This window comes from Triturus cristatus, chromosome 4_2 (assembly GCF_964204655.1).
Source record: "Triturus cristatus chromosome 4_2, aTriCri1.1, whole genome shotgun sequence".
Taxonomy (NCBI): domain Eukaryota; kingdom Metazoa; phylum Chordata; class Amphibia; order Caudata; family Salamandridae; genus Triturus; species Triturus cristatus.
The window spans coordinates 54557495-54584129 of record NC_140586.1 but is presented as its reverse complement, the minus strand read 5'-3'; the positions used below and the strand labels follow the sequence as shown (position 1 = coordinate 54584129).

Genomic DNA, 26635 nt, shown 5'->3' with positions numbered 1-26635 from the left:
CTCTGGAACCACCTCTATCGCACCTTTTTTTAGCAATGAAAGGACTTCCTCCTGCAGGAGAAGAAGGTGGTCCTCCGAGCAAGCACCTTGGCGAGGAGGGTAATTCGGAGGGAATTCCCGAAAGGGAAGAGCATACCCATTTTCTACAAGATTTAGAACCCAAAGGTCTGTAGTGACCGATTCCCAATCTTGTAGAAAATGGGTAAGCCGACCCCCCACAGGACCAACATGATTCAGAATGGTGGATCTAGGGCTGCGCTGCAGTGGTAGGAGGGAGGGAGGAAGAGGAGGAGGAGGAGAGCTGATGACCTCGCGCACAACCTCTGTTCCTGCCCCTGTAGCTCTTATGAAGGGTATTTTGCTGCTGCTGTTGCTGCTGCTGAGGCTGCCTGTAGGTCCGAAAGGACGACCTCCCAAAACCTCTGTATCTCCTATAAGATGAACCTCTAGGCTGTGCCTACAGGCCCAGAGACTTGGCCGTGGCTTTGCTATCTTTGAATCTTTCCAAGGCTGCATCAGTCTTTTTACCAAACAGCCCAGAACCATCAAAAGGCAGGTCCAGAAGCGTTGCCTGCACATCAGGGGAGAACTCTGAAGATTTAAGCCAAGCACTCCTCCTTGTGGCGACCGAGGAACCCATAATCCCCGCAGTGTCCAAGCCACTCTGGATAACCTGACGTGCAGCCGCCTGAGTGTCCGACAGGACTTCATTAAAATTCTGCCTGTCCTTCTCAGATAACTTAGGAGCTAGCTGTTTAGCAGAATCCATGAGAGCGTGGATATAACGGCCCAAGAGACAGGTGGCATTAGTTGACTTTAAGGCCATACTCGCCAAGGAGAATACCTTCTTGGCCGATTGGTCGAGCCTTTTCGAGTCCCTATCACTTGGAACCTGTGGAAAGGCCCCAGAAGACTTTTTTGAGCAGGCAGCCTGAACCACCAGACTTTCAGAAGAAGGATGGGAAGTAAGAAAGTCCGGATCTCCTGGAGCCGCCCTGTACCTCCTTGCAACAGACTTAGAAACAGCCGGAGCCGAAAAGGGCTTACGCCAAACCTCCATGACTGGCTCAGTGATGGCATCATTAAATGGCAGTAAAGGCTGTACCACGGTGGAGGGAGAATGCAGAACCTCAGTCAGGATGTTGGGTTTAAATTCAGCAGTTGGGAGCTGTGAGTCCAAAAGCTCTGCTGCTTTCCTTATGACCGTGTGGTAAGGAGCCACAACTTTAGAGGGAGCATAAGTAGGAGGAGTAAGCTCCCATTCCGGTGACAAATCAAGGCCACTTGCTTCTTTAAGTTCCTCAAACAAGTCAACAGACTCCATGAGCTCACCCTCTTCCATGTCTTCCACCTGGTACCTTTGCTCCTCCAAAATTCTCTGTGCTTCTCGCCTGGATCTAATCCTCAGAACTGGCGTCGGCGGCGCCGCCGCACACGACTCCGACGGAGCCGGAGCCGGCGTCGAACACAGATCCGGAGGAGGAGCTGGAGTCGAACGAGGTCGAGCTGGAGCCGGAGAAGAAGGGAGCGGCGTCGACGTCGTCGGCGCCGGGAAATGCCAAGACGGCATCGCTGGAAAGAACGGCATAAATGGAGCCTGAGCGTTGGCCTGAGGGACCCCCAGATTAAAGGCCATGGGACCCATAGGACCCGAAGGTGCTCCAGAGGGGTACATCGCTCTTGAAAAGACGCCATACACAGCATTTAAATAATGCGATGGGTCTTACCCCGGGCCAGGAAAGGGAGGGTAAGGCTCAGATTGAGGCATTACCGGACTCGGGCCAATCGCCGCAGACGGTGGAGCCAATGGAGCCGAAGACTCATCAGGAGCCTGAGCCTCTTCCACCGGAGCCGGAGAATGCGTCAGCGTCAGTGATGGAGCCGGAGCCGGAGAGCGCTCCGGAGAAGCCACAGGCGAAGTCGGGACAGGAGAAGCCGGATTTGACACAGAAGGAGAGGGAGAAACATAGTCCTTACGACGTCGAGGAGCAGGTGAAGTAGATCTCGGAAGCCGTCTCCATATCCGAACGGCATCGAGAGCCGTGCCTCTTCTTCTTTTATGTTTCTTCGACTTCGAAGCATGGCCCGACGTCGACTTCGAGCCCGACCTTGACCTCGACCTTGAGCGCCTTCGACCTCTCTTCTCCTTCCTCATTTTCGCTATAAATAGCTTAGCTTCTCTTTCCTTTAATACCTTTGGATTCATCTTGCGACAGCAAGAGCATCCCTTGACGTCGTGATCCGACGACAGGCACCAGACACAATCCTCGTGTGGATCCATGATGGAAATGTGTTTACCACACTCTCTACACGGCTTAAATCCTGACTTCTTCATTGACATCTTGAAAAGGAGAAAAGGAGAAAAGAAGAAAGCAGAAACACAAAGTAACCAGTAAAGCTACGGAGAGTCCCAGCAAACCATTAGCGTCGACGGCGCGGAAAAAAGGGAACTGACGTCATCACGCCGACGAGGTCCTCTTATGGATCCAGTGACGTCAGCGGAGCCGCGTGCGGAGCCGTGCTTCTGTGACATCGTCCTCGTCGGCGTGGAGAGCTACAAAAGTTTCCGAATGTTGCTGGCACAGGGGATATTCACAAGGTGAGGAATCCATTGGCAGATGTATCCATCAGAAAGTGTGTTACCAAAGGTAAGTGACTTGTTCTTCTTATTGAGACTTCTAAACGCAGATTCCTAACCTTTTGAATAGACACCCAAAGCGTTAGGGAGGTGGGCTGTAAATGGATTTACACCATAAAGTCCTTCAGGACCAAGCAGGCAAAGTGCCCTTCTCAGCAGACTTGACCATCTAGACAAAAAGTGCTTTCTACAAGAACATATGGAGGGACACCCACGCAGCTGCCTAGCAGATATCTAGGACAGTGATTCCATGTGCCAAAGCAGTGGTAGCAGCTTTGGCCCTAATGGAATGGGTATGTAGTCTTTCCGGAGGCTTCTTCTTCTCTTAATGAACAGATCTTAATGCAGAGCATGATCCAGCATGAGATGATAAACTTCTGCACAGCACAGCCTTGTTTTCACTCTAGTGAATCCCACAAAGAGCTGATCGTCTAACTGGTGCTCTCTGGTGCTATCAATGTAGAAGCTGAGTGCTTTTTTTGGGTCCAACTGATGGAGTCTCTCTTTCTCCTTATAAGGGCGAGGTGGAGCATAAAATGCCAGTAGAGAGATGGTTTGGTCAACATGGAACTGCGTCACATCTTTTGGGAGAAAGAGTGCCCTAGTACACAGAACCAGCTTGTCGGAAAAGAAGGTGGTGTATGGTGGATGAACACACAGAGCCTGAAGCTCACTCACATGACATGAGGAAGTAATGGCAACTAGGAATACAGTTTTGATGGTGAGAAGCTGTAAGCACACTGCGGAGCGGCTCCAATAGAGTAATAGAGTACACATCAGATACGTAAGGACAAGATCGAGGTCCCACTGGGGAATCACAAACAAAGATAGGGGAAACATATGCAGCCCTTTAAAAAAAAACACCTCACAACAGGGAATTCAAAGTGGGTTGATCAGGCAACCGTATGAAGGCAGAGAGGGCCAAAAGGTAACCTTTTAACTGTGCCTAGAGCAAGGCCTTGCTAGTCGAGAAACAGAACAAATAAAAAAACATCGGACAGTTTGGCCTGTAGAGGGTCAAGTGGGCGAGACCTGCACCAAACCACAAATCAGTCAACAGACCTATACAGTGTGTCGAGGGACGCCTGGCTTCCAGGATGACATCAACCAACTCCAAAGGAAGTTCAAAGGTGTTCAGCTTTCTCACTTAATCTCCACGCATGAAGGTGGATGTTGCAAAGGCTGGGATGGAAAACCAGACAGTACTGCTGTGACGACTGATTATTCTGCAGAGGCAGTCTGACTAGTGGGTAGATGCTCAAGCCCATGAGTTCTAGATACAATACTCGATGTCCCCAGTACAGAGTGATTAAGATGAGTTGGGCCTGGTCGTGCCTGTGGTCAGTTGGGCATCCGGATGGTGATAATTGTTGAGGGCTGCAGGGAAATCCTAGCAGCCCTAGCAGGCTTCCTGTGCAGCACACAAGAGTGGGCACATCTGTTTTTTGCTCCCACCCAGCGGGAGCAGTTTTTGTACTCCTTTCACCTTCAGATAGGAGCCGCAGACTTTTCAATGGATTGTTCCACTTTTTACTACCTGATTTTTATATTTTAATGTGAGTGGGCCTCACTACAAAAGTCTCACTCTTGGTCAACAGGCTGAGTGTGATAATCAGATTTGTATTATGGATGTCCAGACGGAATTTAAAATACCAATAACGTCTGTTTAAAAAACAAAACAGGCTGAGTGTGATAAGTGCCATTGTCTGAATTTTAAGATAAGGCAGCTACTGCACAGCTAGGTTAAGAGGCTCTGGGCTGCCTAAATGCGTGTTGCACTTGTGTGACTACTGTCTTGCGCAGCCAGGTATCTGCGCAGATGTAGTTTGTCTACGAAGAGACTCTTCAAGAATAAGTATTCAACGAACCCTCTAGAACGTTGTGTGTACCTGGGACATCATCTGCTTTGAGTTGTATTTGGTGTTGAGGTGCCCATTTCCAAATCATTTGGGCTTCTTGAGACAAAGCTTGAGATTTTGTACCACTCTGTTTGTTAATGTAGTGCACCATGGTGGTATTGTCCGTGCAAACCAATGCTGACAAATCCCTTATTCTGGGAAGAAAAGACTGAAGACTCAAAGATACAGCCCTGAGATCTAAGTGATTTATGTGAAGATCTATTTGGTGTTTTCCAGTGATCTTCAAGTCACATAGGTGAGCTCCCCACCCTTGAAGTGAAACATTGGCTGTGACAATTTGTGGTAGGAAATTTAATCCTGCCAAGAGATTTGTATCTAGAGTCCACCAAGGAAGAGTTGTCTTCATGTTAGGAGTGATGTGGATTAGATCTCCGTAAAAGCCTTGAGTTTGCACTCATTTTTTGTCCAGCTCTTCCTGCAGAAGTCGCATTTAAAGATGGCAAAATGGGACCAAAGGAAATCAAGATAACGCCATCCCTAAAAGGGACTTGAACAGGCAAACTGAAGCAGACTTTCTTTTCAGTAATATCTGTGCTATAAGCTTGAGCCTGTTTCTCTTTCTGTTGTTAACTATGCCATGTCCCATATGGGGAGGGGGAGGGGGGGTTTAAGAAAGCACAGGAACTTTGTTGACACACAAGTACCGCGGTTCCCAGTGTATGTCCTGCTGAATCCACTAACCTACCCTCTGAAGTCCTTAAAAGGTCATGGCGATGGCCCTAGGGGCAACGCAGCATGCAGTCCAGTCCCTTTGGGGCTCGAATAGAGTCCCTGACCACACCACATAACTACACTGAATGTGGCACTTGCTAAGCAAGGGAAAACTATCTTTATCTATAGAGAACAAATTGGACACATATCCAGTCTTGGGCCGCCTTTATTGCTCTCCTCTCCACCAACTTCAATGAGCTCACATGACCCAAATATCTTAAACGGCTACTACTCAAGTCCCCCCCCCCCCCCTCCACACGCAGGGCGGTGATGGACTCCAATTAGCAAATCACATTGGGGAATCAGAGACAACAGAAGGACCTTTGTAAGTGGGATATACTGTGATTTAACAGTGTGAAATTACTCAACTCTTTATTTACATCCGTTGAGATTTATTTCCGAGCCATGAGCTTCTGCTTTTTTAGTTTCCTTTGAGATATCTTTTTCTTTATAGCAACTTCCTTTTCTGGTTTAGGAACAATCTGCTCCTTTTCAGTGAGAATCATCTCAATATGGCAGGGAGAGCTCATGTAGGGGTTGATTCGGCCATAAGGTCAGTAGGTACGCCTGCGCATTTTGGGCGCCTTGTTCACTTGGATGTGCTCAATGACCAGTGAATCAACTTCCAGTCCCTTGAGTTCAGCGTTACTTTACGCGTTTTTCAGCATATGAAGCAAGAAGTCGTCACTCTTTTTAGGCCATCACCCCTGGCTCCAACCCCACTGCTTGGCCTGAGCACATCTTCCAACTCCACCATTGTAACGACGGAAAGGAACACACTGCTTCTAAAGAGTGACATCCTTCAGGTATTTAGTGGCTTTATGGATATGCATATCCTGGATAGCTTGAGGAGTCTCGCAGGTGTTCTTGAAATGGACCCGAAGGTTGGAACGCGTGCCTTGCATGATTTAGGAGGTTTTCTGGGTCGAGCGAAAAGCGCACCATTTTCAGATGAAATTACACATTACTTCTGCTATTGTGTGAAGGGGGGGTTCGGAGCGAGGGGGTTTATTCCGTCCTGGGGTAAGTTTATAATGCATCCCATGTATATGCTCCCGGCCTCTGGGTTGTAGGCAACAGAGCTGTGTGTTTGTTCTGTCTTTTCTTTGCCATCGATCAATTAAGCAAAAATCCTCCTAAAAAAAACCCCACTGACTAGCACTGATTTATTGAGTATTGCTGTTGAGTACCAGCAAGCTATGGTTACTAGCCCACAGCACCTCCCCAGAGCAGGCCTTAGACTGCTCAGCTTAGCTACCATTAGAGAGTCAATGTACTACAATGGGGTACTAGAGTCTCAGTAAAAAGACAATTGTGGACTTATTACTTGTGACGGGCTTGCATCCTTTGCAACTAATAAACAAATTTCCTTCCATCACCAGCACATTTCATGCATGTCATTAAAAAGTGTCCCACCCATCAGTGGTCCTCCCTCTTAAATAAGCACAATAATGCATTATCTACCAGTAGTCACCTACCTCTCCCATGACAGCGATTGGTGTTTCCCCCTTGGCTTGGGCCACACGGTGTTCGATGAGGTAGTACATGTACTCATCATAGAGAAGTCGGATGAGATGGAACGATCCAAAGCTTGCTGCACTTCGTAGAGTCAAATCACGAATTACCATGGAACTGGAAGAAGTGACAAAAAAGTTCATTAAATGGTGAAATTACCTGCCACCGTTCTTAACAGAGACAAGGCGAGGTGACCCAAACATGCACTGTAAAATAACAAGCCATCCCAGACAGTGCATCAAGCTAAATGAATTGCATTCAACTGTTACTGAAACACTACAGACCCAAAGCAGTCACACAGACAAAACAAACCAGAGTCAGGAATCAACACATAACAAGACCAAACTACTTCAACAAAGCAGTATACAAACCAACGCCATTTTAAGATCAGGCAGCCAGAAATACAAGGTGTCAATGAGCTGCAAAAGTGCAAGACAATGAAAATTCAGCAAAGCAACAACATCGCATTACCAAACCAGCCAAAGAAATAGACATGATGAAGTGAAGCTTACAATTGGGTAAGATGAAAAGGCAAAGGTGCGAGACCAAGAGACCCAAACAAAAGGACTTTAAATATCTCATACTTTTACAAGTTGAACCAAGTCAAAAAAAGCCTTGAAGAATCGCACATTTGAAACCTACCATAGCCATGAAAACAGTGTTAAGAACATCAACATTGCAAAACCAAACAAACCGCAGTGAAAAGCTGGCACCTCTGCAAGACCAAGTGCACCAAACAAACAGGCGCCCCACATTGTATGTGCGTTTCTGATCTTTGTTCTTCTCCAGTGAACATGCCAATCTGGGTGTCAAAAATGAAGGTCGTACACCTGTTATCAAGAGCTGTTTGACACAAGGGCTAAGGATCTGCTGAAAGAGGGTGTAATCCGAGTGTCCCCTCTCCCTCTACAACACACATTTGAGGATTGTTGCTATCCCGTTGGACCAAGCACTGAGGTGATTGGCAATTTGGGGCAGCTGGGTCTAGTTTCTCGTGTACTGGGCTTTTATTAACAGCACCCGCAAAACAGGTGGCTTCCTACTGTTCACACCACCATACCATAGCAGTTTTCCTTAATTGAAGTTCCTGCTTTTTCATATGTGTGGCATGCCATGTATGTACTTGTGTACATGTTTCACATACATGCAGGGTGGCTCGTATCCATATGGGGTAAAAGATATGGGCTGCACAGGACGATGGATGTTTTCCCTGCAGACTATCATGGTAAAGAAGTGGACACTGTGAACAAGCTACTTACCTTTGGTAAAGCCTTATCTGGTGGAGACTCTATCTACCCACAGATTCCTTACCTTAAAATATTTCCTAGACTGGATCCAGAAAATCTTGAGCAGTATCTCTGCATGCCGGTAGGTGGCGCAGATCGTCTCTGCAATGGCACTGTACACACCGGATGATGTGACGTGTGCGGTGTCTATAAAGGCGCATCAACATCAGTTTCTCTACGTGACTTTTTCCATGTAATAACCACAGAGTCACGCCTGAAGGCTGATTTATCAGTGTGCAGGGACTAACTGCCTACAGCCAGACAGATGTCCAAGACAGGGACTCCGTGAGCTAACGCAGTAATTGCAGCTTTGGCAGAATGAGCCCACAAGCCCTCAGGGAGTTGCTTTTTGGCCAATTGTAAGAAACTGGCTCTATATATACTGCACCAAAGTGAGGTACAGTGTGTATAGAGTCCATGAGTCCCCAAAGGTCGGCAGAGGTTAAAGTTAGATAGAACCTTACTCTCTAATAGTGGTAGCTTGGTTGAGCAGTAAGAGTATCAGAGGACAGTGTTAAGCATTTGATGTACACACTTAGTCAGCAAATGAATTCACACGCTCAAGAACTGAACTGTAGGCCAATTGTGTTTGTATAAAAAATATACTGTTAGAACCAAGCAAGCCTGGTACAGGTAAGCAATAAATAATTTTTAGTAATAAGTTATTGGATATAGAACAGTTTGAAAATGCAATAGAAATTGTACTTTGTTTGATTTACAGGGGAGCAGTAGTATGCAACACTTAGCAAATACAGTACATTGAAATGAATCGGCTTTTTCAGTAAATTACAGGTAACTTTTTGGAAGCACTGGGACATTTCCTGCAAACAGGTGAGTAAATACGTTTTGGTTATTTGAGCCATTTTTAAAGAATATGTTTAGTTTTCAAAACTCCACACTTAAAAACTTTTTGGAGAAAAAGTGTCAATGTTATCCTATGGAAGGAAAACAGGTTAACGGTTCACAGGTAAGGAATCGACTGTGGGAGTTAAGGTTCTGGGGTTAGACTCAGGGGTCTCCCAGGGTCAGTGATGCACTGTTGTTGCACCCTCAGCGGCACTAGGGCGGCCGGGTGCAGAGTGTTGAGGCCCAATGTTATCCGATGGGGGATAGGGGGCCTCCGGTTGGTGGCTGCTGGCAAGCAGGCCACTGGGTTGTGGGAGCAAAGCTCCTAGGGTTAAGCTTAGGGCAAGTTGGGGACCAAAGTAGCACTCAGCGGCACTAGGGCGGCCATGTGCAGTTTTGAGGTCGGGTGCCCTGTTATTTTCAATGAGAACCTCCGGGACAAAGAAACACTGCAGGTTCGGGGACGAGGATCTTCTGGGTGCGACCACCACTTCGAGGGGTAAGTTGGGATGTCGTGGTTTGGTTAGGCACTGTTGGTGTTGGCACACAGGGCCGCGGGGCGTCGGGTGCAGGGGTGCCTTTTGAGGTCGGATTTTCTTACCCGCTCTGGTCGCGGTAGGGGGGTCCTCTGGATTGAGGCTGGTCAGGGGTCGCCGGATCTCGGGTCAGGATCACCGGGGGGGACCTCCTCGTGGTGTTTTTCCACTCGAGCTCGGGCCGGGTTCAAAGTGGGCTGGATTTGCGGTTCTGGCTGGCACCAGAAGCTGCAGTTTAAACACGTCTGGTGTTCACGGTAGAAACAGTCTGGGAAGTGAAGGCAGGCAGATCCTCCGGGGTTTGTGAGGTTGCTGGTAGCTGGACACGCCTGGATTTCGCAAGAGCAGGTTCGAGGGGAGACAGGCCTGTAGGGCTGGGGCCAAGTCAGTGGACGTCGTCCTCTTCTTAGCTCTGCACGGCTCTTCGTCCTTCTTCTTCTTTTCTTCTTGTAGGTAGGCTGGATCTGCCTTCTTGGTTCAGGGCTGCCCCCTAAATACTGTATTTATGGGGCGTTTTAGGGGTCTTGAGGTCAGTAGCTAATGGGCTACTGATCTTAGGGTGACTACACCCTTGGTGTGCTCACCCCACGTGGGGGAGTGAGCACAATCCCTAGTCCTGATTGGGAAGTGCCTGCCATCTGCAAGATGGTGAGCACTGGAGAGTGGGCTTTACCTTGCCTCCCCCACCTGAGAGGTGGAGTTGGCAGAGGTGGGCACACCTCCTGGGCTGGCTAGTTTTTCCCGCCCGTCTTCCGGCCGAAAGGGAGGGGAGACAGGAAGGGGGCCTGCTCCTGATAGCAGGAGAGGCTGGGGGTCGCATTACAAAGGCTGCCAGGCCTTTGAAGCTCCCATGCCACAGATGGCTCTTCCTGGCCTGGGGGAAATGTGAACACCTCCACCCAGGAAAGGCTTTGTTTCTGGGCTCAGGGAGCATAGGCTCCCACCCTAGGGGTCCAGAAACATGCCTCGTGGTGGCAGGTTGGTGTGTACCAGTCAGAGAACCCACCAGAGGATGGTCGTTTTTCAGGGGGCATCTCTGAGATGCCCTCTGTGTGCATTTTTCATTAAATCCCGCACTGGCATCAGTGTGGGTTTAATGGGCTGAGAAGTGTGGGTTTAATGGGCTGAGAAGTTTGATACCAAACTTCTCAGCTTTCAGTGTAGCCATTATGGTGCTGTGGAGTTCGTAATGACAAGCTCCCAGCACCATATACTCTTAATGGCAGCACTGCACTTACAATGCCTAAGAATGGACTTAGACACTGTAGGGGTACAGGGCTCATACACATGTACCCTCACCACTGGCATAGGGCACCCAGCTAGAGGGGTGACTGATCTATGCCAGGGCAGTGGGCTGTAGGCATGGCACACAGGGATGTGTGCCATGTCGACTCTTTACTTTGTTCTGCACCAAAACACTCAGCCTGCAAAGGCAATGTTTGTGTATGTGAAGGTACAGGGCCTCTAAGGGTGGCACAATAAGTGCTGCAGCCCTTAGAGGTCTTCCCTGGTCACAGTGCCCTGGGTACCTGTGGTACCATTTACCAGAGGCTGACCTGTGGCCAGAGATGCCAATTGGGTTAGTTTTGGGGCAGGAACACAGGCCCTGGGAACCTGATTGGCAGGGACCCAGAGCACACCAAGAAAGAGTGCATCAGTAGTCTGGCAAAAAGTGGGGGGGGGGGTTACTGCAACAGGAACCCACTTTCCAACACCAATGTGTAGCAGATCTTAATGCAGAGTACCATCCATCTGAGTATGGTCCATTTCTGCGCGGTTTTCCACTTTTTCACGCCAGTGAACCCAACAAAGAGCTGATAATCCACCCGTTGTTTGTTGGTGCAATCAATGTAGAATGACAATGCTCCTTTCTGGTCCAACCTGTTGAAGTCTCTCCTCCTTCTAGGAGGGTAGAGGCAGAGGAATGAAGGTAGGCAGCAAGATGCTTCGGCCGATGTTGGAAAGTTTCACCAAGTTCAGCAAAAAGGGGGCACAGGAGCCTGTCTGGGAAGAAGTTGACTGTACAGAAGGTTAAAAGAAAGCTTCTGCAGCTTGCTGACCTTCCTGGCTGATGTGATGACCACCAAAAAGACTGTTTTGATCACAAGACATCTTAGGGGGCAATTATGCATGGGTTCAAATAGAGCATATATAAAAAAAAGTTAAAACCAAATTAGGGTCCCACTGAGGCATAACAAATGTTTGCAGGGAAATGATAAAGACCTTACAGAAAATGTTTCACAAAAGACAACTTGACTAGGGAAGGGTGGTCCAGCAACTGCAAAAAAGCTGTCCTCCACACCACTATAACAAAAGAAGCCACTTCTTCCGTAGCCACACCAGGAGCAGAGACCAGGCCAGTATCTGGTGAGGTGTCCACACCACTCGCATCAGTCAGTTCCTCATATCAATAATCCTCTGCCAATGGCACCTCAAGGGGGCCAGGGTAGCCATATGGATCCTTAGATCCGTCCCAAGCATATTTCTCACAGGGCCTGTCAAGAAATTAATACACTGCCTCCGATCTGACAGGTCATGGTCCAGTTGGCACAGGAGTTGATGTCTGATGACCCCGTCCGGTTCCATATCTAAGTTGTGAATTACAATGGGGTCGGCAGCGCTGGGAACCGCGCCTAATCCAAAGAAGGTTGTGGATTTGCACCCGCAGCTTGTCTGGATCTGGTAAAAGATCCAAAGGGTCCAACTGGTACTGAGGGCGAACCTGCCGGCGGGAATCCAGTTGGGGCACCTTCCAAGCCCATGGGTGCCTGAAGGGGCTCCAGAGGGGCCGGCTCGGCCAAAGATGAGGTATATAGCCTCATGGAATTTCTTCAATTGGGCGGGGTCGCTCCTGCTCTGGGAAATTCTGGGAGGCACGGAGTGAGCCAGACCCAGGCTTCGCAGTGGAAGTGTGGGAGCAGGTCCGAATTTGTGGCGTTGTTCTCACGCCATGTCCGATGACTTGTACTAGCAGAGTGAAGTCAGAGAGCGCTTTGACTTCTTGGTGGGCCCAGGATCTTCCACGCGATTGGGACCTGGAATGAAGCTGAGTTGTTCAGTGCACAGCAACCAGGAGCTTCATTTTGCTCTCCTGGACTGCTTAGAGGTTCATCACACAGCAGTCAGGGCAGACGTTGAAGTCGTGGGCCGGCTCCAGGGACCACAAGTAAGCCATGTGAGGGTCTGTCACAGACATTTGCAGCAACAGGCTCCACAGGGCTCAAAGTACACATTTCTTGGGGGACAATCCTAAGGCACACTGGGAGTAAGATTGCTTGAAAAATATTGATAAACGGTCAGAAAAAGGCAGTAAGAAAATGACTGTGGCAGCAACTTCCGTGTCCGTGCGGATGGCAAGAAAATAAAATAACTGATATCAGCGTGTTGGGATGGCCCCTATATAGGCACTGCATGCGTCACATGTCTGACGCGCTGCTGATTATTGCCACCTACTGGCAGAGGTACTTCTCAAGACTTTCCGGATCCAGCCTGACCCCTGGGGAATATCTTGAAGTAAGGAATCTACAGCTAGAAGTCTCTATCAGATATCCTACACATCCTTTGCAATAGAGCATTCTCCTCGATCCTGTGTGTGGGAGGTGGTTGAAAAGCACCATCCTGTCCGAAAACCAGGTCCCCTACTCTCCTTTGCACACCTGACACTCTGATCCCTTACTGAGCAGGTAATCATCAGCAACAAAACCACTTGGCTCAAAGCATTTGGATTTAATCAACAGAACATTGTGACAAGTTCTGACCAAGCTCACCAATGCCTACCTCGAAAGCACAGGGAGGAACAGGATTCAGAAGAAAGAAGCAAATCCTTTGATTTAAGAAAGAATTTGAATTTCAAAGAACGCGGGCCCTTTGATTGTCTCAGGCTTCCTATAAGAGGCCCAGAAGCAGATAAAAACTTGTCCCTCAAACAATAAAACGTGCTCTATGATTAAGAAGCTGCAAAGAAGCTACGCACGAGTGAAGCTTTGGTGAGTCTGCACTAGGTCCAACATGGCCAGTAACATCAGGGAAGACGTTTCTAGGGGGACGTGGCTTGGCCGGAGCCGATGGCGGATGCGTGAGTGACGGGCTCCACATCAGCCTCGCTGTTATCCTGCCTTAACTAAAGTCCGGGCCCCGGTATCACCCTGCCGACTATGCAAGGGAGGCGAAGGGACCTGGAGAGTGTCTCAACGGACCAGCGGCTCAATTTGACCCCGATTGGCGGAGTGTTACGAGGGAAATATCCCGAGGGGTTGAAGAGGCACAAAATGGCGGCGATCGAGGCTATGCTGCGCAGCTAAGCAGCACCCTGATACAGACTGGGAGTGCCCCGGAATCGGCGCGGCGCCTGGACTAGCGGCACCCTACTGTGCTGAATGGCGAGAACGGAATTGAGTTGAGGGGGCCGGCGCGGGGCCATACCGTTGAACTGAGAGTGCGCAGCCCTGCCCTGCGCTACGACATCGAGAGCCAGGACAGTCCCGCGACGAGGCCGCTGGAGACCTGGGACTGCCGTGGAGCCCACCAGGGCAGGCAGTGAGTCAGGGGCCGCCTGGGGACACGAGGACGGCCTGGGGAGAGAGACCAGCAGCGGTGGAACAGACGGTCGAGGGAGGAGCGCGCAGAGGCTGTGCACGCTGCCCGTGTCCGGGTAGATGCGGGAAGCTGTCGGACCCTCCCGGGGGCGCACTGAAGTTTGTTAATCGGGCGCTGTGAGGAGGAGGCTGACCTGATGAGAGGAGATACCAGCACGGAGGTCTGAGGAATATATGTAGGAGGCCGCACTGCAATGACCCTGGTGTAGAGCGAGAGGCGGTTGTGCAGACTAGCGCCCACTGAACTGGGGCCTGTGGTTGGACTGATCAGCAGTAGCGGAATCGAGCTGAGGGGACCGGCGCGGGACCGCACCATTGAAAGAGTAGACAGCTCGCTGCAAAGCGATAATAGCACGGAGGCCTGAGGTGTGTATGCAGGAGGCAGCGCTGCAGTGACCCCAGCACAACGCGTGGAAAGGCTGGGCAGACTAGCTCCCACTGAACTGGGGCCTATGGCTGTGAACGTGCGGTAGAAAATCTGAGGGACTGAGGCTCCTGCCAGGAAGGTTCTAGAGGGAGGTGATAGCTGATTGGCTGACTCTAAGAGTTTGGTCCTTTTTACATAAGGACTAGGATAGGCTGCTAAGGGGAGGCCCTTAGGCCTATTTTTCTCTATGTATGTCTATAAGACATTACTTTTTTATGTACCGGAGGCTCCCGTCTCGACGACGGGGAATGATTCAGGCATGTGAATCTATGAAAGACACCCCTAATACTGGATAATCCTAGATGGCACCACGCATTATATGGAATCCCCTAACGAGGCATGGGACTGGCTGGAGACCTATAGAAAGGAGGCGCCGAGAAGTGAGAACCCGGAGGGTTTACAGGAGAGCAATGCAAACAGGCCGAGGGGCTGACGCAGACGGCCCCGTAACGGAACCCAGAAGAAGCCCACAGATTCTCAAACGGCGCGGGAAAGAGCGGAAGTACTGCAGACAGTAGTGGCACTGGCGTGAGATCGAGCTGTTGGGTCGACCAAAGAAGCTGGCACCACAGGGGACTCAGCGGGCAATGACTCGGACACTTCATTGGGTAGCAGGGATCCCATGCCAGAGGTGACGCCACAGACGGCGGATGGCCTCATTTGATGGGAGGGAGTCCTGTCGAGGGTGTAAAGAGAAGCCCTGTTTGATTACTGAGCATGAGGGGCTGCTAGTATTGAGCCAGGAATGCTTTCTCTGCGAGAGGGCTGATGCACATGGAGGAGAGGGATCCAAGCCAACTGCGTACCCCAGCGCCTCTGTAAGCTGACAGAGGAATTTGTGTGTTTTTGAGGTTTGGATGGATACCTGTTCCAGAGTAGCTGTCCTGGGGAGGGGGAGGGGGAGTTGGGGATGTTGTTTAGTTTTGGGGAGTGTTGGGGACAGGCATGTCGCTACAGTCACTTTCAGTGTTGATTATTTAGTATGGCTGGGATGGGCTCCGCCAATAATCTGAAGTGTTTGTCATGGAATGTGCGGGGTATGCACTCTATGTGGCGCCGTCAAAAGTTACATGCCTACTTGATACGGAGGGGAGTGCACATAGCATTCTTACAGGAAACACACTTACAAGCACAGGAAGGAGTAGCATTATAGTGAAGATGGCGTGGTCAATTGTTCTATACAACCTATTCTGCTTTTGCTTGAGGGGTGTTAATTTGGATCAGGGCGGGGTGCCCTTACTATGTAGGGAAAAGCTCATAGACCCAGAAGGGCGGTATGTAGTGGTCCTGGGGAAATTGGATGGGCATGATATTGCTCTAGGGAGCATTTATGCTCCCAACACGGAGCAGCCAGCCTTTTTCTCGCAATTGTCTGGGAAACTGGCTCCTTATTTCACAGGCTCTGTGTTATGGGGAGGAGATTTTAACTGCATCTCAGGATTGGATCGCTCACACCCCCCGCTTCCAACTGCCCCCACACATAAGATTGCAGAGGCTAGACGTAATTGGCAACAAAGGTGGGGCTTAGTGGACATTTGGAGGGCTCAGCACCCGGAAGAGCCTGATTACTCGTATTTTTCCGCATTACATGACCTTCACCTGCGGCTGGATGCATTACTATGTACTCCGGACGTACATGCAGGAGTACAGGGGAGCGAGTATCTTGCTAGGACACTTTCAGACCATAACCCTGTCTTGATTTGGATGCAGTGGTCACGAATCCGGGCCCGGATACCAACATGGCGCCCGCGCCCGGAGGCTTTAGAAGACCAGGTATTCCGCGTAGCAGTGGGTGAATCTATCACGCAATATTGGAGGGACCGCCTCCACGCCCTTAGTGGAATGGGACGCCTTTAAGGCGGTGATTCGGGGCCGTAGCATTGCTGAGACAGTAGGGGTACGGAAGGTGTTGTTGGCAGAAGTAGCAGAGGCAGAACAGCGACTGCGAGAGGTAGAAAAAGACCGACCTGGGAGGCCTGACAAACAGACAGAACTGCTAGAGGCAAAAGAGGTAGTAGCAGGGCAGGTAGAGCGCTTGTGTTGTTTTGACTAAAAGGCTTATCTCGCCCGTACCCATGTAGAGGGGGACAAGTCGGGAGCTCTCCTGGCCTGGTTAGCTAGCCCATCGCGAAGAGGGACACCAATATTAGAGATCAGAGATGACCTGGGGAAGCCTGTTTTACTCAGGAGGGCATTAACGGGTTGTTCTATGACTTTTACAGGGAATTGTACAGGAGCAAGACGGCCAGCATGGGAGATGACTTATTTGAGTTTATGCACGAGCTTCAGCTTCCTCGACTAGATGACGATCAAGCGGAGGCGCTGGGCGGAGATATTGAACTACGAGAGGTGTGGGCGGCTATTAAACATATGGCACGGAATAAGAAACCGGGGTCGGACAGCCTCCCGATTGAATTTTATCTAACCTACACTGAGCTCCTGGCTCTGCACTTAGTAGACTTATATAACGAGGCCAGACGCCTGGGTCACCTCCCGGCCTCCACGAGAGAGGTGGTTATCATCCCTCTACTTAAGCCAGGAAAACCAGCGTGGGACAGGGCAGCATATGGCCCGCTCTCCATGCTTAACACGGACTACAAGATATTAAGTCGCGTATTGGCCACTCGGTTACTACCACACATGCCGACCTTAATCCATCGGGACCAAGCCGGCTTTATTCCTGCCCGAAATACAGCCTTAAATATTCAGCGCTTTTTGAAGGTGCTTAAAGCGGATACTTAGGCGAAAGACACTGCTGCAGTGTCTGCCGTTGATATAGAAAAGGCGTTCGATAGTTTAGAATTGCCGTATCTAGTCCATGTTATGGCTGGCTTCGGGTTGGGAGACACATTTTCAGCATGGACAGCGTTGCTCTGTCAGTCCTCCACGGCGAGAGTTAGAACAGGCGGGGTGATATCTGAAGCTTGTGAAGGGAGTCGGGGCACGAGGCAGGGGTGCCCACTGTCTCCACTCCTATTCGCACTAGCTATGGAACCCTTGGCGGTGAAAGCTAGAACTGGGAGGTACTACCGGGGTCTACAAGTAAGAGACCAGAACCACCATATCGCCATGGACGCGGACGATTTACTCATGTTCTTAGTGGATACGGCGCAAGCGTTAGAGGGGGCGAAGGCGCTGTTATGTGGCTTAGGTGAGGTTTCTGGCCTCAGAGTTAATTGGGCCAAATCTGCTCTATTTCCAACAGACGGTAGTAGGGGTGGCTCGCAGAGTGTAGCAGGAGTGCGGTGGGATAATAGATGCCTCCTGTATTTGGGGGTCCAGATTTATCATGCAAGACCGGATTTATTAGAGGGTAATGTGATTAGAGCAATGAGAGGACTGGTGGGCAGTTTTGAGTTCTGGGGCACGCTGCCATTGTCGGTGACGGGGCGAGTGGCCTTACTTAAAATGGTAGCCCTCCCTTGGTTGCTCTACTACTTTGCGACCATACCGCTTTGGATACCGGAGCGGGTTTTTAAACAACTTACGTCTATGATCTCAGGCTTTTTGTGGGGCACTGGGAGGCGCCGGGTAGCCCGATCTATACTACAGCGACCGCGTTCGGAGAGTGGATGGGCGGTTCCGGACTTCGAAACTTACTATTTAGCTGCACAGCTGCAGTGGTTGACACAGATAGTAGCGATGAGGTTGAGGGGCCCAGAACAGGAAAGAGGGGGAGCTCCGGAGCTGAAGTTGCTATCACAACTCGTCTTGGACCTTCCTGTTCGGATAGGAGACCTGCCTGAGGACCTTAAGACAGCGAGGCAGTGTTGGAGGAGGAGTGTTAAACGAGCGGGTACGACATTGCCATATGCTCACGATATACCGCTTTCCATGTGTGCGGCGCTTCCCCATGGGGGGTCTTGGCGAGAGCTGATCGACTGGGATGAGAAAGGTCTAACTACTATTAGGGACCTATATGAAGACGGGACTATGCTGCCCTTCCATGTATTGCAGGAGCGGTTTGACTTGCGAGGGGGAGACTTTTTGCTGCACGCGGCTCTTACGGCGGCCATTCGGGCGCACTGGAAGGAGGGCCAGACTGAACCCAGGACTTCTTTGGGTTGTCAGTATATTGTGACTTCTGCAGGGAAATATTAGGCAGTCACGTACCTCTACAAGCGATTGACCTAGGAGCAGCTGGCTCCCTTGGAAGTGCTTAAGCAAAAATGGGAAGTGGATGTGGGTGCTGAGATACCAGACAGAGTTTGCCTGACATAGTAACGCGGGTGTGGAAGAGCACTAGAAATGCTCGGTTTCAGTTGGCGCATTTCTATATTCTGCACAGGGCTTACCTCACCCCAGCGAAGATCAAAGCATATTTCAACACAGACGCGGATGAATGTCCACGCTGTAGAAGGGAGGGAGCGGATTTCCCTCATATGCTATGGGGATGCCCGTTATTAGCAAATTATTGGATGGAGGTGGTTGACCTGCTGAATGTAGTGACGGACAGAGGTTTGGAATTGGCTTTGAGGACATGCATGCTACACTGGTTTCCTCATACGGCTAAAAACAAGGTCACTAGTAAGTTCATAGACATGGGGTTATTGTTGGCCAAAAGGGCAATCACAATGCACTGGAAAGCGAGAATGCCCCCTGGAGTAGCTAGATGGAAGAAGGAATTTCTGAAATGGGCGGAATGCGATGGGGTAGTGCGGCTGCAACTGGCAAAGAGATCGGGGAACGAGAGGGCACTGTAGGCGGCCAGGGCATGGGAGCACTTGGTAGGATTGCTAAAAGACCCAGACAGTGATAGGGACGATAATACTGCGCCGCCCATGCAGAAGCTAGAGCAACGTCACGATGGTTCATAACAGCAATGAAGGGGATGCATTTGCAGCTAGTAGGATTGGCGGCCGGGGATGGAGCCACGCACATGTCCACATTTTCAGGCTATGGGACTAATCCAGCTTATGAGATGCTAAAGGTTACTGAAAGTAAGGTACAATATTAGACGCGACATGCCTGGGGGGAGGGAAGGGGGGAGGGTAGATGAGTGGTTTAGTGGCTTAGCTCTGAATTATTATGACTCATAGTGAGCTTATAACGCACAGATATTGTTTAATAGGGTGGTTTGGATTATTTTGGATTAGACTGAGGTTCATGCTTTTGTTTTTTTCTTTATTCTTGAATTGTTGATTGGATGGGAGTGGGTGGGAATCTAAGGGAGACCTCATCACAGAATAGGGAATTGTATGAATACAGTGGCGTATGAGATTTATGTAGCCAAGAATTGTCACCAATACGTGCCTAATGGATGTCAATTGGAAAACCAATAAAGGTTGTTTTAAAAAAAATCCCCCAAAAAATCAGGGAAGACGTATCTACCCCACTCAGACCTGGAGGTTTTTCCTCTCCACCTCAAATTTTAGGATTATGTTCCACTGCAACCATTTTGAGAGCAGAACCGTTCTTTAGGTCCTGTGAATACATAGTGACATAGGCATCAGAAGTTTAGACTGGACCCTAATCTTATATCTAAAATTCTTGTTTCTAACTGGTTGATCATGTGGAAGCCTTAAGCCCATTTGGTACCCTCAACTGGAGAACAGTGATCAGCTAAGTCTGAAATGCAAGCTTTTGAACTTTGGTACTCACTAATGGACACTGTTGTGGGTGCATCCACTATTTAGTGCCATGTCCTCCTTGCAGAGACTCGAGAGCAGTTAAGTCCCTATAGAGTCTCTCCCCCAGAGACTGTTCCCAATGTAACAGAACCCTGCAACTAGTAGTGCTTGCGAAAGGAGACCAAGACTTGTTTGAAGGGCCTTTCACACAATGAACTAATTGATTACACTGAATGTGGTCCCTGATTTGGTTTTAGGTGATGGATTTTGGATCTACTGGTTCTCCAAAGTCCCTCACCCAGTAGGTCAGAATAGGGCCCAATCTGTGTCATTGCCTCTATCTGGGATTTGCAGACAGAGCACTATCTTTTTCATATCTTGAAATTCTCATATTCTAAATATCTACTCATGCCATGTGAGAACCTTATTTGTACCTTGCAGCACTAGTATTGTCTGCAGTGCAGCTCTTAGGGTTATCACCACTTATCTCCCTCTCTGGGACCTCAGCAACTTTTCCAACATCTCCTCTATAACTGTTAACACATTCTACCAGAAGACAGTAAGCTTAAAAAATGCCACAGTAGGTATACTAATGTGCCCCTTTACATGCCACCCTCTCTAGCAATTCTGAGGATTGCTCCTATCCAAATCATGCATTATAGACAGGGTTTGATATCAAGACAACAATACATCACTAGTTTAGCATACAGGCTTCCTCCTCTTAGTGTTGTAGATGATTGTGTGTGTCATTTGACAGATACAATGTCAGTTTTCATCAGTGAGATGTTTCCCCAGCTCTTTCTCTCACCACCTTTGCCTGATGTGTTATCTGCCTGCTGGCTCGAAATTAGCCGCTCATAAATGGAAGATATGAAATGCCGATCATGGTTTTCGTTTAACATCCCTTTTCTAAAGTCTGTGAGGTCTCTGACAGATTGGAACCTCTCTTGCTCTGTCAAACCAAACTCTTTTTTCAGATCCTCAAAAGGGTTGATGTAAGACGTGTTTGTCATATGCCTCTATGTAGTTGCCAGAGCTTGTAATGAAGTCTGGGTTGGAGCAATGGGTATAAATGGGGACCGGTATATGGGGAATCCCTTATTAACAGCCACATTATTCCACAATCCCCTTGTTTCTGTTTTCCTTCTTAACCAATTTCTAACAAGTAGTGCAGTTGTGACACCTGACAGTAGAATGTCAAATTCGGCAGCGCCAAACTACCACTTTCTATAGGTAGGTGTAAAGTTTAATTGTCATGCATGGCTACTTCCCCGCTCAGACAAAATAGTTAATCAACAACTGATTGGGAGAGATAAGAGGTGCTAGTGTTTGCAAAAGGTACAGACACATTTGGAAGATTGTCATCTCCATTATGGCCACTCATGCCAAGTCTGAGAAGCACCACCGGTTCTATGTATGAAGGTTAGAGTGCACCTCTGCCAGGGGCAAGGAAGAAAATAAGTTACCTGTAAACTGTGGTTCTCCTGTATTGGTATCTTTCATAGATTCACATGCTTGACTCATTCCCCGTCGAAGTGGGAGTCCCACGGTGCATAAAAAGCAGTAAGTAATCACACTAACATTGATTTTTCTCTGTGAACTTTATTCACTTTAATATCAAGTCCTAGTCATTAGGTATGGTCCAAACTCCAGCCAATCCGTCAACAGCACCCTCTAGAACCCTCTCTACAGAGGCTACAGGCTCTCAGATTTTCGAGCACAAGTGTAGTATAAACCTATTAATAAAACAGGGGAGCCTCTATGGGGAGGAGGGTGGGTCGCATGTGAATCTATGAAAGATACCAATACTGGAGAACCACAGTTTACAGGTAAATAACTTATTTTCTTCTCCAGTATTCGGGTATCTTTCATAGATTCACATGCACAAATCCGGAAAGATAGCAGTTATAACATAGGTATGTATGTTCATACAAAGAGGTATGCAGTACACAATGTAAACAATCCTGTTCATCACCAAGTGTATATCAAACTCCTATACCACTTATTTATATATATATACATATATATATATATATATATATATATATATTATCTACTGGCGGTCGCCAGTAGATAGTTATAGTTAGGACCGTGTTTCCATAGGAAATCCGCAACATTCTATTTGGAATAACTTTGGCGCCGGTTGACGAATCCTCGCGAAATTTTCAAAATAGGTGGGGCGCTCCGCTCCGCTCCTACCCTGAAAGTCTCGGGGGGATTCGTCAAGCGGGGGCTGAGAAAAAAGGGGGGTCCCAAAACGCGTTTTCCCCATGCATTTTCCCATAGGACCTTTAGTCCGAGCTACAGCCCGAACGGCTGAACAGAATTACTTGAAATTTGGCAGAGAGGTAGTCCTCAGGTCAGAGATGTGCCTTTTGCAGGTCTGGTGTAAATCTGTTCAGTAGGTCCTGAGAAAATAGCATTTAAATCAATATATATATCTGTAAGCGCGCTCCGTGCGCTTACGGTAAGCTTACCGTACGCACCGTGCGCGCAGGGTGTGCGCACTGTGAAAAATCTGAAAAATAAATAAAAAATAAATACATAACTTAGCATTTAAAAAACCGTACAAATTCACTGAAAAAACCATAGGTTTCACACACGTTATAGTTAGGAATTAGCATTTAAAAAACCTTGCAAATTCACTTAAAAAACCATAGGTTTCACACATGTTATAGTTAGCTGTACATTTCACTGGTAAAAAACCAATGAAATTCCACGTTATAGTTAGATCAGGTAACTATAACTTGCGCGACCGCAATCCACAATGTGTCATTTCAGATGTCATCATTGATGTGATGAGTGATGTCAATGACCATGTCATGAGTGATGTAATATGTGACGTCATCAGCAGTTTATTGTGGGCGCGCAAGTTATAGTTACCTGATCTAACTATAACGTGGAATTTCATTGGTTTATTACGAGTGAAATGTACAGCTAACTATAACATGTGTGAAACCTATGGTTTTTTAAGTGAATATATATATATATATATATATATATACACACATACCTACACCTATGCATGTATATAAAAATGTATATACATACATTAGAATCTGACAATGCATATGCACAGAATAACAGTGACATCGACTATCGAAATAGCAGTTGTAAAACATAAAGGAAGGTGGGAAGGATAGAGGCTCACCTTATGAAAAAGATCATGTAGTACCGCCTTACTTGCAGCTTGGAGACCGTAATGCTTGGTGAAAGTGTGCCTGCTACGACCAAGTTGCAGCTCTGCAAATCTGCTGAATAGGCACACCGGCAAAGAGAGCCGTTGAGGAAGATACTGCTCTCGTAGAGTGAGCTTTCACTGTTGAAGGTAGAGGTTTGCCTGCTTGTTGATGGCAAAACTGGATTACAGAAGATATCCAATGTGCTATAGTTGAATGTATGACGTTACAACGCATACATTTACAACGCATGCTTTTACAACAGTTTTTACATCGCAACATCCTTTACAACGCATACATTTACATCGCATGCCACTACAACAATTTTTTTTAAAAATACATTTACAACGCATTCCATTACATCGCATTATACATTTACAATGCATACCATAACAACGCGTACCATTACATTGCATTTAATGTAAGTGTTGCATAGTGAAGGGGTAAAAATTACTATTCTAACTCCAGGGGGTGTAACAGTGGGTTAAGTGTTGTATAGTGTAGGGGTAAAAATGACTATTCTAACTCCAGGGGGTGCAACAGTAGGGTAAGTGTTGGATAGTGTAGGGGTAAAAATTACTATTTTAACTCCAGGGGGTGCAACAGTAGGGTAAGTGTTGGATTATGTAGGGGTACTATGCGTTGTAATGGTATGCGTTGTAATGACATGCAATGTAATACCTACGTTGTAGTGACATGCGTTGTAGTGACATGCGTTGTAGTGACATGCAATGTAATGGCTGCGTTGTAGTGACACGCGTTGTAAAGGATGTTGCGATGTAATGACTGCGTTGTAAATGTAGTGCGATGTAATGACTGCGTTGTAAAGGTTGTTTCCCATGAAGGATTTGTCCGAAGTATGACAGAGCCTTTAGTGAACTGGAGGAAAGGATGACGAGAAGTGAAAGCATGTATGTCTCTTACTCGTCTGACTTAAGTAAGAGCCAGTAGAAGAGACGCTTTTCATGTAATGTATTTGAGGTCAGCCCTATGAATAGGCTCAAAGGGGGCTTTCATAAGTTGCGCTAGTACAATGTTGAGATGCCAAGGCGGAGGTGGACGCCTAATTGGAGGGAACATTCTAAACAATCCTTTAACAAATTGTTTTATTATTCTTGATGACCAAAGAGACTGTGATCCATTCTGCAGTCGAAACCTGGAAATCGCGGCAAGGAACACTTTAATAGAAGAAAGAGAAGGGCCAGATTTAGCCAGTTGTAGGAAAAAAGGCAGTAACTGTTCCGGTGAAGATTGAATAGGGTGCACTTCAGAGCTTGCACACCAATGGCAGAATCTCTTTTACTTGAGTTTGTAAGTCTTGATAGTAGAACGCGCTCTGGCATTAGCCAGGACCTCCCGACAGTCAGCAGGTATTACTAGGTCGGCAAACTCATAGTGTTCAGGAGCAAAGCTGCTAATCATAGAGATGTTGGATCCGGATGGCAGACCTGGCCGCAATTCATTGTCAGCAAGTGCTGTAATGGGCGTAACAACCTGGGTTTGTACTCAGATAGGAGCAGAAGCTCTGTGAACCATAGAGGGCGAGGCCACCTGGGAGCTATGAGATAAATTAGGCAGGGTTCTTTCCTCATCTTCCGAAGCACCCTTGGGACTAAAGGAATCACAGGAAAAGCGTAAGCATAAATCTTTAGCCACTTTATGGAAAACGCATTCCCGTACGATCCCTGTTCGGGTAGCCAACTCGCGAAGAGTTGGCATTTGCAGTTCAGACTAGTTGCAAATAGATCCAACCTCGGTTTGCCCCACAACCGAAAGATGTGATCCAGCGTTGGCTGGTGAAGTTCCCATTCATGGTTGGTTGTAATCAACCTGCAATGAACCTGTCAGGATGTTGGCCACTCCTGGAACATGTTCTGCTGTTAGTGCGGTAGAAAATCTGAGAGCCTCGAGCCTCTGTGGAGAGGGTTCTAGAGGGTGCTGTCACCTGATTGCCTGGAGTTTGGACCATACCTAATGACTAGGACGAGATATTAAAGTGAATGGTTTTTCTCTATTAACTTTAATGTTAGAGTGATTTTTTACTGCTTTTTATGTACCGTGGGACTCCCACTTTGACGACGGGGAATGATTCAAGCATGTGAATCTATGAAAGATACCCCAATACTGGAGAAGCGCGATAACCATAGAGGTGAATGGCATTATGGATACACCCAGATACATCACTGCTTTTCTTTAAAGGGGAAGACTTGCTAAAGAGTCTCACATTGTTCTTGGGGGTGTGCCATGCCATGGCTTCAGACTTGGCTAAGTTTATCTTGAAGCCAGAGATCAGGCTGATAATGACTACAATGGGGCTGACAGCAATAACATAACATCATCTGAAAACATTGTTGAAGTTGTCCATACAAAGGGGATTGTTTTTATTTTTGCAGACAAGTGCAGCAAGGGCCTCCATCATGAGGCACACAAAAGGGGTGACAGGGGACATCCCTGCCATGTTCATCTATAGATTGCAATGGCAAAGATGTCATCACATTTGCCTTAACCCCTGGGGCTATGGTAGCTCGCCAAGGCCCCCGTCGTTAAGTAAGGCTCTACGTCAAATAATGAAAGTCTGGCCTTCTTGTAGGGCTGACTGACAATTACCTTCTTAGCATCTAGCAAGAGATGGATAGTATTTACTTCATGTCCCCTACAAACCCTCCACCGTATAGAGAATGTTCTTGGTATTGCACCACACTACTGGTCTGGGTCTACGTCTTATCTTTCAACAAATAAATAAATAAACAAACAAAGAAATTAAAAATCGCTGTATAGCTGTTAGACTTGGCTTTTTCAGCTTGTTTACCTCCAGACTTTTTGCTTTTTGGCCTCCTGTTTTTGACCCTTTTTTCGTTGGTTTTGGGACTCTGGGCACTTTACCACTGATATTCAGTGTTGAAGTGCATATGCTCTCTATGTAAATTGTGTTTATGGATTGGTGTTTTTCTTAGTTGGTCTATTTGATTTACTACTAAGTCCCTAGTACGGTGCACTGTGTGTGCAAAGGGCCAGTAAATAAAATGCTACTAGTGGGCCTACAGCACTGGTTGTGCCACCCACACAAGTAGCTTTTCAAAGGTGTCTCAGACCTGCCATTGCAGTGTCTGCATGCGTTTTTAACTGCCATGTCGACCCAGCAAGAGCACCCACTTGCCAGGTCCTTCCTTTTTCTTACATTTAATCACTCCTAAGGTAGGCCCAAGGTAGCCCCATGGGCAGGGTGCAGTGTATTTAAAAGGTAGGACATGTAGTGGTGTATTTTTGCATGTCCTAACAGTGAAAGAAGAATTGAGTTTAGTATGTCTGAACTGAGGATTTAAAACTACATCTTTTAGCAAAGATGATTTTTATATTGTGTGTTTGAAAATACCACTTTTAGAAAGTGGGTATTTTTTATTTGTCGAACCATC

General features: G+C 47.8%; 1 protein-coding gene across 7 annotated transcripts in view; it reads right to left on the bottom strand.

Annotated features, from left to right (window-relative positions):
• The window catches only part of RFX1 (regulatory factor X1), a 549504-nt gene that overhangs the window by 11397 nt on the left and 511472 nt on the right, over nt 1-26635 (bottom strand). For all 7 annotated transcript variants that reach the window (XM_085600474.1, XM_085600477.1, XM_085600480.1 and 4 more), the window contains one exon: nt 6747-6900. In XM_085600474.1, the coding sequence (XP_085456600.1) occupies nt 6747-6900 (154 nt within the window). The remainder of the gene's footprint in view (nt 1-6746; nt 6901-26635) is intronic.